Raw genomic sequence first — 16,555 nt, forward strand, 5'->3', positions numbered from 1 at the left:
ATCTCCCTCTCGTCGTGGAGCCATCCCGTTCTGCCGCGGTGCAGCTGAACATGCCAATGAAAATGGAAAAAAGAGGCAAGGGAAAAGTGGAAAATCATGGCTCAGCTGCGAGCAACAACTACTTTCACCCGTCCAAAGAGCGAGATGGGCAGAAAGAAAGTGAGACAACAACTTAATGCTTTTATAGAAGCTCGAAGTGAAGAAGAAAGTTAAGAAGCAGAATTCCCATTCCGTCATGTTGTTGCTGGTTGTTGGTGTTGGTGTGTTGGTGTGTTGGTGCGTGGCTGAAACTCGTTTGGGGAGTAGAAGAAAGTTGCCTCGGCCGCTTTAAGAATGCTGCACTAATTGGACGGCGGCGAGATAGAGATGGCTGCAGACCAGGGCTGGCCAGTGTGTTAGTTGGTCGGCATTGGAGTCCCTAGTTGCGGGAAAAGTAGCTCTGTTCCAAGGCGATCTCTCCCCTCGGCCCAGTCAGTTGACGATTGCTTAATGCCGAGTATTCTCGGAATATTTGGTAATTTTTTTCTCTGCGTTTTGTTTTTTTCTTCCATTTGTCTGCACTCTCTCTCACTGTCTCTCTCTCTGCTCCACTCTCTTTTCACTTTTTGTTTCTAATCAAGAATAGAAACAGACTCGGTCGGGTGTGAGTATTTTTATACGAAAATATTTCACAATTTTTTTCGCTTTATTTTGGGCAACATTTGTGCATACACACTACTGACATAGTTCGGTCTTTCTATTATAATTATTTACATATAATATTTTTGGGGGCACAGTGGGGCAGAGCGAAAATTCCGCGGATCACCATTTCTAGTACTGTTTCGGGCATGAATTCTTCAAAATTCTGAGGCAGTAACTTTCTTGTGAGCTAAAAATCTTTGAAATCTTTGTTTTGGTCGAACGAGAATTTGTTTTAATTCCTTAACAGATCTGATAAACGCAATCTATGGCTATCTCCCCAGTTTTGAAGATATAGAACATTTAAATTCCAATTTTACTTTCACATCAGACATAGCATCGCATAGTTTTTAGCTCTCGCTGCTGCTACTAATCGTATCTCGCTTCAATCGAATTTAAAATTGTGCGGACAATACAGCATTTCTAGTGGCGTTGACTTGCTTTTAGTCACAGCTGCAGGCTGTTGTGTCATTAACCTATAAAAACGTGTTCGCCTAGAGCTGCATTGCGAGCGAGAGAGAGAGGGGGAGTTCTGTGCTTTATTGCACTCAATCACCGCTTCCCTCTTTCTTTGCCTACAGGTACTTTTAAGATACTGAGTAATGACGTAATGTGCATTTGCTAACTAACCATGTGGCTTTTGAATCTTTAGAATATGAATCACGTAGTTGCGAGTTACAGAAATGAATAATCACCTTATTGTGCATTCATGTACATATGTACAAACATGTGTATTAATACATTTCGAGCAACAATTCGTACTAGAAGTCCCGAAGTCTGCTAATTAGTATCCCCAATTAAAATAAACATGGCCAGAAGTCAAAGTCAAGCGACTGTCAGAGGGACTTATCAATGTCAGGCGACATTCTCGCACTGCAACTACAAACAAACGAAACAAATAGCCTGTCGCAGCAAAAGCCAACATCTCGTTTACAGCAACTGTGGACACAATGTATGTACATAAATACATGCATATGTATCTGACTGCAGGAGGGACTGGTGGGTGGGAGTGGGAGTTGGGCGAAGAGCGATGGCAATTGCAAGTGAACGAGAGAGAGAGAGTGGCGGTGAGAGTTCGGGTTCTTGGCGCTCCGCTTCGGCGCTTCACGAAGTGGTTCGTGTTCGCCTGATCGCGATTGTCGATTGCTGACAGCAGCACCAGCAGCAACAACAGCAACTGCAACAACACCGTGAAATGGCGGCACAAAATCATTGACCTCAATTTTTTCGTCATGCGAACACACACCAACATTCGTACGTACGTACATATGTACATCGGTACTTGCGGTAATTGCATCGGTGTGCGCGAGTGCAAGTTAAAATAAAAAGCAAAAACAATACAAATAAGAAAAACTTGTCAACGAGCGTTATCGTTCGCCAGCACTGGTATTTCGCTTAAATTATTTGCCATTGTAGGTCCGCTATTCAACTTCATATGCGGTCGTCCTTGAGCATCGGGACTCGCTTTGAACCAATTATGTACATATGTCATAGACAGTGCGAATTTCGAGCCACCCCTGTGGGCTTGACAAAAGAAATTCGAATGAGCTGGACGGCATGGAGGCGATGCGAGCAGCAGTTGTGCACAGACACGCACCCGAGATTTGCTGCTGCAGCAACAATACCACTTTTTCAGGGGGCAAGGTCATGTACTTGAGCTTTTGCTCTGTACATCACGTTCGACGGAGCGGGACAGCACGCTGCGCGAGAGGGACAGGGCTGACGTCAATGTCCTTGCGGTTTACTTGGCGTCTTTCTGGGTCCCTGTCCCAGTTGCAGTTGTGACCCAGTTTGAATTTTCGGGCGAATCGAACTCGAAGAAATCGGGCGGATTGCACTACAAAGCTCCCTTAGTCACCGACGTAGGGAGAAATATCCGGTTTTTGAGCTACACTTTCCTTGAATTGTGTGCAACACTGCTTTGAAATGCGATATGATCAGAGACTGAGAGAAAATCACTTAATATTTGCATTTCCCACAATTGAGATCTGGGACAGTCTGTTATCTTGTTTGCATAGTAATTCATTCGGATAACATTGTTGTATTAATACTTTGCAGAATTATAAATTTAATGGCGTTGAAGATTTTGATGTGAATAACACTGCTTACTTCTACTTCAGAATTCATAGATTTAAACTTTAACCTTTAATGAATAATGATATTTTTACTGTATTTCAATATTATTATTATATTATATTATTATTATTATTAATTATTCGAGTGCACTTTGCACTCACTCGATTCGTGCCGCATAGACTTAGACACACAAACTACTACTAAGGAGCCCAGACCAGCCTTGACCTGCCCCACTCGCCTGTAGACCCTGTCCGGTGCAGAGACAAAAACAAGCCCATGACCCAGGCGCCAGCAAAGACGCCTCGATTGCAGATATTGGCCTTGAACTCCCGCTCGCGTCCTCATTCAAATTGGGTCAAATGCAAATGCTGTCCTGCCGTCGCTGTGGCTGTTTCTGTCTCTGTTTCTGCTCCTGACCTGACCTGGTTTCCCCATTTGGCACGAGGTCAGTGCCACGGCAACGACCAAAGGCGAGCACGAATCGCTCGAGATGACGTCACCGCAGCCCTGCTCAACAATTGCAGTTGCAACACAAACAGGAAGCGAAGAGTCGAGAGCCGAAGAACACATCGCAACACAACTCAAGCAAAGAAGCAGCATTCCTTCAGCTCTCCCTTTTCCGGCTGCACGCTGCGGGGAGGCCCTAAATATAGAACGACTTGAGGTAGGTTCGAGCTCAGCAACGAGCGTTGCATCAGCAGCAGCAGCCTCGGAAGGGCACCAAACCGCCCTTATGACTGCACATGGCCCGGTGCAGCGTCTACATGGCATGCACTCGTCCACGACGCTGCTGATAGTGTGCCGAACAACAATGCTGGCTGCCTGTGTGCGTGTTTATTGCACTCTGCAGCGAACGAGCTCTGATGATCCGGGGGAACCGAGCGAAGAACCATTAAATGGGCACCATAAAGTGTGCTCGCACAATGGAATATAATTAGTCGTGCACCAGAGATGCTGATACCAAAATACCAAAAACGGGAGAGAGCTAACGAGCATCTCTTTTTTAAAGTAAACTTGGAATCGTAACATTTGGGTTTGGATTTTGCAAGGTCATTATTTTAGGAAGTGGGTATGTTGTGAGGAAACGAACTTGAGGAAACCCATTTCACAACTTTGAATCTAATGCAAGTTAACTGGCTTTGTCTATACAGTACATAGATCTTACCTGAAGATATAGAATTCACCGAATCGCTTCGGGGTGTGTGCTGCATTCCCAGGCCTCCCACTCCGCCTCCGCCCACTCCAAGACCTACTCCGCCGCCGCCTCCCACAACTCCGATAAGGCCATTTGGGTTGCCATTCGCGTGGTGAAGAATACCCATTCCCCCGATACCGCCCCCGCCCCCCAGGTTCTGCTGAAGGTGGAGCGGGGTGGTCGGCGTGGAGGGCGTTGTGGAGTTGATGAGGCCGTGGCCATTCTGAATCTGTTGCTGCATTCCATTGAGGCCCCCATTGAGCATCCCGTTGGCCAACGCTCCCAGATTGGTGGCACCCGGCACATATTGGCCATTGGTGGAGCCTCCATTCCCATTCGCGTTGCCGTTGATCGGAATGATGGTTGTCTGCGCGGGCAGAGTGCTGGAGCACCCGTGCATGGCCAGCGTGATGACGCTCTGCTGCTGCTGATTTAGGCCATGGCCGTTGGAGCCGCCGAACGAACCGGACTCATTGCCGCAGAGCCAAAGGTCCTGATCGCAATAGTCGTGCGAGTCCAGCGACGAGGGCGACATGTTCACCCCCGAGGGCAGGACGAGCCCGTTCGAGGAGGACGTGACCTCCGAGGACGACTCCTCCGGTAGGCGCATGAAGCCGCCGTTGTTCGACCAGCGCCGCTTCATCCTCTGGCAGCCGATAGTCGCCGTTTTGTGGCCGTTTTCCGTTCACTTAGCGTCGGCTGGGGACAAGGAGCTTGTCCCTGGCAGTTGGTCAATATGTGGAGAAGAGCTATCTCCTGGTAAGATCCTCTGTTGCAGTGCGAAGCTCGGTAGTGCGGCCCGAGGTTCTGCTCACTTCTGGCGGTGTTTTGTGGAATTTCGTGGTGGAGCTAGTATTTTTTGCGCACTTGCTTGCGTTCAAAATACATTTTCGCCCGAATCCCTGCTCATTTAGTGTGGGAAACAATCAGAGCTGTAAAAAAGAGCGGGTACAACCCAAAAAGATGACTCGAAAGTGCCCCAGAGAAACCAGTTCTAGGCTTGATTTCAACATTTTGTGGTCACACTGAAAAACGAACGGTTCAACGCACCTGGGCGGGGGCAAACTCATGAAATTTTCATTTCATTTAATTGCAAATTTTCGCACTACCTTGAACACGGCGCTGGTCTGAAGCTACGCCCGGAGAGAAGAGAGCTTACCCAGCGAAAAGGAATACGTAATTCTTGAATAGATAAACCCGTGCCCCAGTATCTTACCGGCAAATCTCCAGTTCTTTTAGCGAGAACTCTATTTTAGAGATTGCAAGCGTTTGATAAGCTAACTCCAACCGAATTTATAGTTGGACCGACAGCGGAATAGATTTTATAAACAATTAATCTTTTTTTTTTAATACAAGTTGCGATTTATTGTCATAGCGAATCTTAATGGTCTCCAAAATTAATGGGCATCTTGATTCGCAATCTACAATTTCGACTGATTTTAGAACTCGCTTATTTTTTCTTGTCTATCACTTTTTTAACTTCTTTTTTAGCTTCCCAACCTTTCAATGTCGCTCACCACGAGTGAAGAAATGTACATATGAACTTAAAGTTAAATCACAATTGTTTTGACAAAATCCAACGCTTGTTTCTCATAGTCAGTTAATAGGGAAGCTAATGGAATACATTTTGCAACATTGGTTTTTCCCTTGTACTCCCACTTGCATGAGTATTGAAAAACCCATTACATCTCAAAATATTCTTTCAAATTTGCAATATTAAAACATTATTCGTTGTCATTAATTTCTGGTCATCAATGAACATTTAACGATTCCCAATTGACATTGTTCAATTTATTGTTTGAGCAATCTCTTCATTAGTGCCGTGAACATACACGTCCACATTTGTTTCTTTTGGAAAGCCGGTAACTGCTGGCACTTAATTAGTGAAAGTCAATCGCCAGTGAAGACAATTGGCATAAATATTTAATGCAACAGACCCCATAGTTTATTATGAACGATTGTCAACCTATTAAGCAAGTCGGGTCATTGTGAGATACTGAGATACTGATTATCCAAAGTACCGAATACGAGAACCTTCTGTATTTCAATGATTTTGCAGTACAGACAAAACAGCATGTTTGACTCACTCTGCGACTTACAGGTGAATCATTATTTCGTATACTGGATATCGACAGTTTCGAGCTGTGTGTTTCCTTCCACAAGCGTATTCTTTTATGGTCTACCCACCATTAAGAGACCGGCACAACAAAAACGCGAGGGAAGAGGAAGAGCCAGGCGATAATAAAAGCAAAGCAAAAGTCTGTAACTTTTCGTCTCTTTGTGTTATAAGGCACTAAAACTGGTTTTAAGCCGTACTCATGCGCCAAAGAGCAAGCGAGACAAGGCGAAAGCTTAGAAAAATCGAAAAGAATCTCGATCGAGCGCGAAATGAAGAACAAGATGAATCGCGAAGAAGCAGTCAGAATAAAAGGAAAAGAAATGAAAAGAAAAGGGAAGACTAGTCTAAGCTCGCTCGCTTGAAGGGGGAGGGCGGGGCACTGAGCCGAGATTTTGGCCCGCATTAAGGAAAAAAACCTGTCGCCCTCGCTGCCAACGTCGCTGCCGGCAGAATTCGTCGAGCAGCAACACAAAAACAATGCAAACAGGTTGTTCTTTGCCGTTTTCGCTTTGTTGTCTACAAAAATATTTCTGAAAACATCGGAAGAAGCAGAGACGGAACGCGTATTTATCGCATTCGGAATATACTACACATATTATAAATGTACGTATGTATGTATGTATGTATGTCGGGTGTATATGAGCGGGATGCGCTGCGATACACATGCGTACGCGACATTTATGGCATTTTTGTTGTCTCGTTGGGTTTTGTTGATGTTCTCTGTTGCGTTGCCACTTTACTTTTGCCCACTTTACTTTTCTGGGGTTATCCCTGTTTTGTGTTCTGCCTCTGGAGTTCAGGTTGAAGTACAAACGACGTCGAAAAGCCAAACGCGCAGACTCAGATAGCTTTACGCTTCTCCAGCTCGCTGTTCGTATTTTAGTAATACGAACCAAACAGAACGGAAAATTCTGCCAGCTGAAAAATTCGTTACGCCTCGAGTGATGGATTTGAGGAATGGTGAGCCAGAAAACGGTGAGGAAGGTAGCGCGTACACCTCTATTTATAGAATCGTAAAAGTAAAAAGTTCAGAGTAATGGGAACTTCAGTAGCCAACAGGTTCCCCTTACGTTAATGTATTGGTGCCAACAGAGCTCTGATAATATCTGAATTGGGTCTGCGGTCAATTAACTCGAAAATAGTTATGCAAATTGCTGGAAGTTGCATCTTAATAAATTAAATAGGTATCTTTCAGGCAAGATACTTTGTTGGAGATCATGAAGGAAGTTGTTCGCACCATATCGTGAATTTATTTGAAAACCGTAAGTTTACAACTACCCATTTGCTTGAATCGAAGGCAAGGAATTCTTTCTAAAAATTCCATTGATTCCTAGCTCAACCCATTAACCCCAAAAACCTGACTGACCCCTGATTATTGTTGGGATAACCTGCAGGAACGTTTCCTCTGCAAAAGTATGTCAATGACTGGCACGCGAAGCCCGACGGTTAGGAGTACCCCCCACCACACACCCTCCCCTACTTCACGTCCCTTCCTTATCCAAACTTTATTAACAATTGTTGTACACGCTACTGAAATCAATGGGTGGTGGTCAAACAAGCTTGTGGTAGTGCCTCCTGCTCTGGCAGGGCGAAAACAATTAAACATCCGTTCCCGGGTTGTCCAGTAGGAATACAATAATAGGCCCACCAACACAAATCCACATCAGCGCACTCACACAAGCAAATGAGGAACGACTACTTCTGCGAGCGGATCCTTTTAATTTCCTGCTGTTATTTTCCTGCACGTAAAACCATCGCCGCGTGATTTCCATTTGCTGATTCAGACGGAAAATATCTCACCCTTCCCCCTTTTGAATCTCTGGTAGAGAACAAGTGGAAGGAGCAAACATATGCGATACATTCCCACAAACTTCTCTCTAGATAAAAAGAGAGCCAAGTGATAGTAGGCCTGAAGCTATCCAAATGGCGAAGACTACGTTTTCGTAGATAAAAACCAAAAGGAGTGAATCGAGTGCCTCAACTATCAGATACCTGATATTTAACTAACCAAATTTACATGCTAGCAATGACGGCAATAACAATATTAACATAAATTAAACAATATTTTATATAAATTAGCAAATAAATGTGATCTTAAAACTAAAAAGGCGTTGCAGTATGCCTGGAGTTCCAATTCCCGAAATTCCGATGTTTTTACGTGTGAACAATATAAATCATAATAAAGTCGCGAAATATTTTATATTATTAATTTCAGGATCATTGCCTTAGTTGTTGAAGACCACATTAACCAAATCAAAATAAAAACCAAGCAATGCGATTGAGGTCTTAACAAACAAATCAGAATAACTATCGAGAAAATATACATGGGACTGCAAACTTAACGGTTGTTTCTTTCCATATCTCTGTCTTTCTCCCACTACCGGCCCCAACACAATAATAAATTTAACCAAAAACAGGTTGAGCGTTTCATTCCGCGAACTCAGTTGGCTGCGTTTCTTTATTTTGTTGGTGACTTTTTAAAAGTTTGCTGATTTGCTTAAACATGAAAAATGGTGCCAGTCAATTGACACATATCCAATATTTGGCTTAAGACAAATCCAAAGTAAGCTGGTGGAATTCGCTTCAGTCGGAATCAGTGCGGTAAGTTTTGAGAACACAACTTGCACCATAGGATTTTAATAAAGTTTTGTTAGCTCTAACAGATTATGAAATTCTATGGCTTCCGTTAGCAATAATTAGAACATTTGTCGATTTCAATTAGTTGGCTATAACATGGAACCTACATTTTCATTAAAAGCTTCTTCAGCTCTGTATTCCTTCAGCTGCTGCGTTTCCCAAGCAGATCTGTTGACGGAGCTAGATATCCCAGAGTCTCCTTTTAATAATGCACATGTTCTTTTCAATTCTGCCGACCAAAGTCTTTGCACACAAAATCAATTAGCAATAAAAGCTATAGAAACTTTTTAATGCTTTGGCCGAAAAAGATTTATAGCATTTCGCGATAGACCGTTTTCGGCTTATTGAGAGCACTTAACAGCAACAGGGCACGCGTTTCAACCAATAGAACAGGAAATAATTGAATATATAATAAATAATATATGAAACTTTGTATATCCTTAAGAAAAATGCGGCTTAATAGCCTTGAAGCATCAAGAAACTAAAAAACATATAAGATTAAATTATAGGCGGCAAGAGGAAAAACCCTACGACGCGTCACAGCTGGTCCAAAGTTTAGTAAAACTGGTTATTGCTTTAAAAATGCGCTTGAATCATTTCCTTTTCCGGTTAGTTGGTGTCTCTCTTCCATTCCGCGGCGTCTACGATTTGCATTTCTAATCAATAACACTAATGGTTTGACCTTTTCGACAGCGAAGAACACACATTAAACCCAATATGAAATGACAGCGCACTGTGTCAAACCAGATTCAAGACTCATGGTTGCCGCTTAGGAAATAATAATCCTCACTAACCGAACTGGATAAGTCATTGTTTTTATGAAAATAATTGATTTGCATTGAGCAGACGCTATTTTCGGGAAAGATACCGAAAACAACTAACAAAAAAATGTATTTCTTTGTGTAATTTTTGGGCATAAGTCATTGAGTTTATTAGTTATAGGGAAAAATCAATGCTAAGAATGACGACGCCACAATCCGCTTGCCCCTACAAAATCTGAACAAGTTTTTCAAGACTTAAACCTTGCTTTATATTACAACTGTGTACATTTTCGCGTTGCTCGGCTAATCTACAACAACAATAAAATTGTTTTGTCTACTTGGAAAACTGTGGAAAGTCATGGAAACTCTCCGTCATTGGCGATTGTCTGCGAAAGTGTTGGCAGCTCGACTTTGTTGCTGGTCTGTGAAAGTCCACGAGAGCGTCGGGGAGAAGGCACAACTCATTCCGAGCTCAATTGCTTTATGGCAGGCTACTCTTAACCGCGCACATATGTACACACATTCGGTCCAGCCAGACCGAACGGGAAGGAAAACCATCTAGAAAAGGCTGACAAGATAAGGCACTCAGTGCAATTGATACAAGAGCACATACAATGGCACCTGTTTGCCATTTCTGCCATCCCGTTCCCCATTTCCATCCAAGGGATGAAGAACGGAGTGGTGCTCTGTCTCGTGACCCACTGGTCTGCACCCATCAGTATCGCCGCCCCCCGACGCGGTTACATTGAACCTTTTTAAGGGGGGTTGTGTGTGACACTTTGGGAACAGTTGCGATATGAAATAAGGTATTTCGATTATCCAGGGTCATTCCAATTCGTGAGGATTTGGTAGTAAAAATTGTTGTTATGTCTGTGGTAGGTCTTTCAGAACACCAAGCAGATCCTTTTATCGTTCTGGTTTGCTTGTACAATTCCTACATGTAAGCGCCATTTAGCTAAGAACCACAAACTAAAAATGCACAGAGGATCGTGACAAAAAATCACTGGGAACTCGGTTTTCTCAGCCTGGGCGAAGCCACAACACCGAATCCCATGTATAGACGACATACATGTGTCTATATATTTGCATAAAATCGCATTAAAATTTGCCATTTGGCCACTTTAATGTCCAATAAAACATAAACAACAGCGGAGAAGACGAAGTTGTCGACGCCATAGGATATAAGTAACTTTTTTGTGCTCTTTGTTTGTGTCCAGAAAGTGTAGCAAAGAAGAAATAGCGAAAAACTTAATGTGCAAAAAGCAGTTGGAAAAGAGAATCTTTAGTCGAGTGCTTCGACTAAACGATACCCGCTAGCACGTATAAAACTAAATGTACAATTCCGAATTATGTGCATCCTGTAGAGGAATTTCAATTAAAAACCCAGCCTAGGGCTTCTTAGATTATTCGAATTTCTGTGAGCTTTAGAGTGGACTTGGCCGAGACTAAAAATAAACTCGCGCAGCTCAGTCATCGTTAGAACTTAAATGCAGTGTAAGTAAAGGGTATCAAAAAAACAGAGTCATGAAGTCGAAAGTTTAACCAGACCCGCCCAGGAAACGAAGGCCAACGGGTGGCGGTAAGTCAGTGTCGTCGGGGGGATGGAACAAATTAATTGTGGGAGAGTCAAACTAATGTTGGGGACTTTACTGGAACCTAAGCGCAAACCACGATGTTACCTAATGCCTCATTAGGCGCTTTAAAATAGGGAAAACCAAGCGCACAAGAGGACTCGCTTTATAATTTATAATAATAAGTCGCAGTACCCATTAAACGATATACCAAACATAAAGAATAAATAAATACTACTACTACTTTTTTAATTGAAGTTATTGGATCCAGAAAGTGAAGTCTCTTCAGACCAACAGCATTTACATGTTCCACAATTTTACCTTCTCCAACCCACTTCAAGTGCCCAATCTGTATCAAATCATTTTCGAGCTTTCTTTCGGCACTCAACAAATCGAATACGTTTTACACCGAATTAAACCTTATCAACAGAATATATGTGAAAATCAGAGTAAATCTGTTGGCTGAGTTCACGGAATGCCCACTCGAATTTATGGAAATACATGCCAATTACGCAGTCGAGTGCTTCCCTAGACCGACATACACAACATATCCCTCTACACCGTGGATCTATAGTGGCCCGAAAGAGGCTTGATTATGTTCACGCAGGCGAAATACACAATTTTCATCGTTCTCTCTTGACCGTCTGTCAGTTGTCATGACCATAATTAATGTATTGCCAATCGAACCCCCATCCCAAACATGTGTATCTTTTTGGGACATCATAATGCCTGTATGTACAGCATGTATTCAGCTATGCGAACATATGATCTGTGTATCTTGGCATTGGAAAGATCTAATGGTCATGTAGTTTTCATTTCGGCTGGATGAATAGGAAATGGAAATTGATTTTGCTCACACGAAGTGACAAGTGCGCCAAGACAAACACATTAGGGTCTGAACAAATCGAAAATAGTTTTCGTTTCCGAACAGCGAACTTGTTGCCCAACTCACATCCTTCGTTAAGCAGTTGACCACAAAATGTTGTTATGGAAAACCGCTTGGTTCTATTCGATTCCAAGGTGCCCACACTCACCATATGCGTCGATATAGTGCGCCAGTTCTGCTACTAATCCACAAGTATCCATGGGCCCACTGCGTTCTCGAACAAAGGGTATTCCAGTTGACAAAGCACTATTTGGAATGTTGGATAAAATCTTTTCACTACCTTTACGTATATGTAAGGGGATCGGGATCCACGGCACAAATCCCTCACTCACTCGCGCACTACCTTCGATATATGTACATATGTAATATTGTGGAAGCGGAAAAGTCTCCGGCTCCTGGCAAAGCGGAGCTGGCGTTCCACAGACCACGACTAGACGGGCGTCTTATGTCTGTGTGTCACGTTGCTGATGTTTGATTTCGAGTTCTGGCTTCGTTGTTTCCTATTTACATTTCGGTCCCGCTGTACTCCCTCATCCGCACGGTTTGCACTATGCAGCCGCCATATAATATCTGTACAAATATGAATATATGCTCTCGATTTGCGTTATTTTAAGAACTATTTCCTTTTCCTTCTTCACCACTTATGTATGTATTTTTACTATTGTTTGAGTTTCAGCTACAATGCATTTGCACTTTATATTAATTTTTGCCGATGAATTGCACTTGTGTTTGTTGCGGTTGTTGGGGGAACTGGTATTATTTGGGATTTGTCTAACAATTTCTCATAAATATATGCAGGTGTATATGTGATTTAAACATTATTTGGTTACAACATTTTGCGGGTTTTCGGTTTTTGAAATGTTAGGTGCTTTGGGAAACCGTACTGTTAGGTTGTCGTTTTCAATTGAGTGTGCTGTATTTTGTATCTTGTTTTCTGACGAACGCGATCGGGCTTCGTACGTGCGAGCGGACAACCGTTAACAACAAAGTCCAAAAAAATACTAAATCAATGAGCGAGACGAGCAGAATGTTAAACGCTCAAACTCACCACACTGGCACGCACACCAAGGTAAACTCACCAGGCACGCACACCAAGGCGCTGAAAGAGCGAGAGTTAAAAGCGGAATCGGCGCTAAAGTTAAATGTGAAGCGCAGGCAGCACTCACTCACACAACCACAGACACACACTCGAGCAAGCGGCTTGAATGAAAATGCCGATGCAATTGCAATCGTGGAATACTCTTTGTCCGCTCTCCGGCACGTATCTGTGAGTTGTGTGCGAGCGTATATGGCCGCGTATGTGTGCGTGAGTATGAGTGCCATCATCGCTTTTATTTCTTGCTGCTTTATTTTCGGTTTTCTACATTTATTTATTGTTTTTTTTTTCGTTCGTTTTCGTTCATCGCTACTTTCGGGTGCACAAGTGCAAATTCACACGTATGTACGTACATTTGAAATATTCTCGCATAGTGGGACGAAAGGGTCCAGAATAAATCGGAAGGAGTTCCATGACTTGCCATAGGTAAAAGTACGATAAGTCGAAATACTTAGCTTAAATTACAGTCTCACTAATTAACCTTTGCGATACATTCCAGGTTTGATATACAACAATTTGTTGGCTTATATTGTATTTTTCAAAGTTTCCCTTATAAAACTTAATTAATTTTTATACATATATGTAGCAAATATCTCAGCGAGAAAACAATGGAAACGTTTCATGTGGCCAAAAATACTTTCTCGCGTCAGCTGAATGAGTAATAAAATAAGATCGAGTTAGAAAACCTTAGAGAGTCCTTCGAAGGCCTTAACGAATTGGACTGTTTTTCATTCGTTGGAAGGGATATCCATCTGAAGTCAGTTGTTTTGTAGACGACGGTATTTGAAGCAGAATATTGACACTACGAGACGTAATTGATGGAAAGGAAAATGATCACCAGGGTAAACAGAACGCAGATCAAACTAACGCGAACAGCCACAACAGTATCTATGAGTATGTACGTACGTACATACATACACATATACGTATCACCGCCGTCTGCTGGGCGACGTATAAATTGCACGTTTCGAATACATTGTGGTTAAAAAGTCAGCGCAAAGCGAGCTGAGATACTCAGATACAGATACGCACACATCGCTGCAGATAATTGTTTGCCCCAACCCTACCCCCCACCACCTGCCCCATCTTTCGAGTCGCTACGTATTTACTTAACGTCGCTGTGTGCGTTGAGTTGACGCTGGGCAAGTTCAAGTGTAGAATGCAATAGAGAATTGCATTTGCCAGAGCGAGAGAGACGACCTCGCTCTCTACGCATACGCATAGAAAAGCCGGCAAAATGCAAGGGCAAGGTGGTGCGGGATTGTGGGGGTGGTCGTGCTGACGGTGACAGTGGTTAGCATGTGGTGAGTTTCGCTCTGTTTGGGGTTGGCTAGACACATTGAACCACAAAAGTTCAAGATGAAAACACAAAATATCAACAATGACAGCTGAGTAGTGGGGACGGCGGCGGCTTGGTGTCGGGGGCGTGAAAGAGTCTTTGCCTCTCTCTATCTCTTCCTATGTTTCTCTACTTCTATTTGTTTGGCTATACCAATACAAACACAGCTGCAACCCATAACTGCGTCTATGATGATTTTCCTCTCTTTCGTCCTTCCCCACATTCTCCACTCCTCCACACGTCCCGTCCCCCTCTCCAACACCAGCGTTTTCCCTCTTGGCCGACTGCCAAACGACTCTCAGTTCAGTAGTACACTGGAGCAATTGCTTAGAGTATGGGTGCAACATGTATCTGTGCTTTCCTATATGTATCTGTGTAGCTGCATGCGAGCGTGAGAGAGTTTGTCTAGCTTTGGGGTGTGAGTGGGTGAGAGGGGGAGGGGGAGCGATCGAAGTCATGTGCATGCCTTTTGTTGGGGTAGTTCGCCGGCAAATAAATGAAATAGAAGAGAGCCGAATGCCATGTAGTGGAAACTTGCTTGAGTAGCCGATACCGTTCACAGGAAGAAAGAGGTATGACGTTGAATTCCTTGAAAAAAACTGAGTTGTTTTCATAGAGGCATTGTTGATAAGCAAATACTACGACTATATTAATGAAAATCAATTTACATATGCAAGTCTATCCTACTTAAAATTAGAGATATGATTTAGGTGGACAAAACATAACATTTAGATGGCTTAGCTCACTTCAAACTAATAACTAATGCTCTAATCAATTCATCGCACTGACACTTTAGTCTGGAATCCGTTTTCATTGATGCAATATATCTCGCACTCCAATTCGAATTAATTGGCTCGTCGTCGGAACTAGTTCATTCTTATTCGTTTTATCCCATGGCATACCAGAATTGAAACCGAAACAGTTGTTGCAGTGCACAGATAGATAACACATAATGTATCTGAGCATCACTCTCCAGCTATATAGTCTACGTGTGTGTATCTATGTGCATTTAGCGAGCGAGATAGCTGGCTAGAAAACAGAAACAAAAAAGGAGAAAAACTTGTCTACACGCCTGTCGCTCAAGCTGCAAAATTTATGCGAAGACACACAAATCCACTGAACGACCGACCGACAACGCTGCCGATGGTTGTTGCTGTTGCTGTTGCGGTGTTTGTGTTTTTGTTTTTATACCCATAGACAGACTGCACCAATCTGCTTCGCAACCCATGCCCCCGCTCACCAGCCGCACGAACGTTTTAAATGCGAAAAACGCCGACACAGATGCAGAGAGAAAAATATCTTACATTCACGTAAGTAAGAAAAACGTTGCACACCAATACTTCAAATATACAAAGATATTATTTCTCATGTAGTTTCAGTTTCTTGGGCTTAGTTCATGATGTTTTAAACGCGCACGAACGTTGTATTATTTTGTTAGATTTTTTTGCTAATCTGGTTTGCCTTGTGTGGTGGTGGCTTGGTTTGCTTCGCTTCGGATCAGAGCGGTTCGGTTTGTCTTTTGGTGCGATTTTGACTTTGAATCGGGTGCCACAAGAAGCAGAAGCAGAGGGCGGGCGTAGAAAGGAGGCAAAGTCAGGTTTAATGTCGTTCAATGGCGCGGCGACGCTTTGCAGTTGAGGTAGTCGGAGCCGCGAGACAAAGACCGGGGGCAGTCGGCAATGGGAGGGCGTGGAGCGGGCAGAAAAAGTGGGCTTAGGCCGTTCGTGGGCAAAGAGGAATAAAAGACTCGACGTTGGGCAAATAGGCGAAGATTGGCGGTTGTTTACCGATAAGCGCCCATGAATGGGTGACGGCAGCAGTCGGCAGACCAAAGGAGAGCAAGTGCCACATAGTTATCCAGGCGGACTGTATGTACCGATTTTGCATTATAAGTACATGGCCATGTCGCACGGTGGGTGAAAAGGTCAAATACAGACACAGTGGGCCGAATTGAACAAGTGTAACAAGAATACATGGGTTTGGATATGTTGCCTTGCCTAGTTCCGTACTTTCTTAAAGAAATAACACTAATCCGACGGGTTGAGTCCACTTTATGCATTACTTACTTGCAAGATAAATAAGATGTAAATTTTTCGTATGTAAAAAAAATTCGTGTGTATAAAAAAAAAGTAATTGGAGTCTTTTCTAACACTATAAATTTTATAGTGTGTTGTTAATCAGGATCACTAGCCGCCGA

At 43.1% G+C, this 16,555-nt stretch overlaps 1 protein-coding gene across 3 annotated transcripts in view; it reads right to left on the reverse strand.

Moving 5' to 3' along the window:
- LOC117137303 (ecdysone receptor) overlaps nucleotides 1–16,555 on the reverse strand; it is a 59,645-nt gene that overhangs the window by 21,460 nt on the left and 21,630 nt on the right. The window contains exons 1-2 of one of the 3 annotated variants that reach the window (XM_033298680.1): nucleotides 12,072–12,925; nucleotides 3,920–4,881 (exon numbers count right to left, since the gene is read on the reverse strand). The exons of 1 other annotated variant lie outside the window; for it this stretch is intronic. In XM_033298680.1, coding sequence (XP_033154571.1) covers nucleotides 3,920–4,592 — 673 coding nt within the window. In that variant the 5' untranslated portion in view covers nucleotides 4,593–4,881; nucleotides 12,072–12,925. Of the gene's footprint in view, nucleotides 1–3,919; nucleotides 4,882–12,071; nucleotides 12,926–16,555 lie in introns of those variants that run through there. One more of the 3 variants, XM_033298682.1, reaches the window with a different exon arrangement.

This window comes from Drosophila mauritiana, chromosome 2R (assembly GCF_004382145.1).
Source record: "Drosophila mauritiana strain mau12 chromosome 2R, ASM438214v1, whole genome shotgun sequence".
Taxonomy (NCBI): Eukaryota; Metazoa; Arthropoda; class Insecta; order Diptera; family Drosophilidae; genus Drosophila; species Drosophila mauritiana.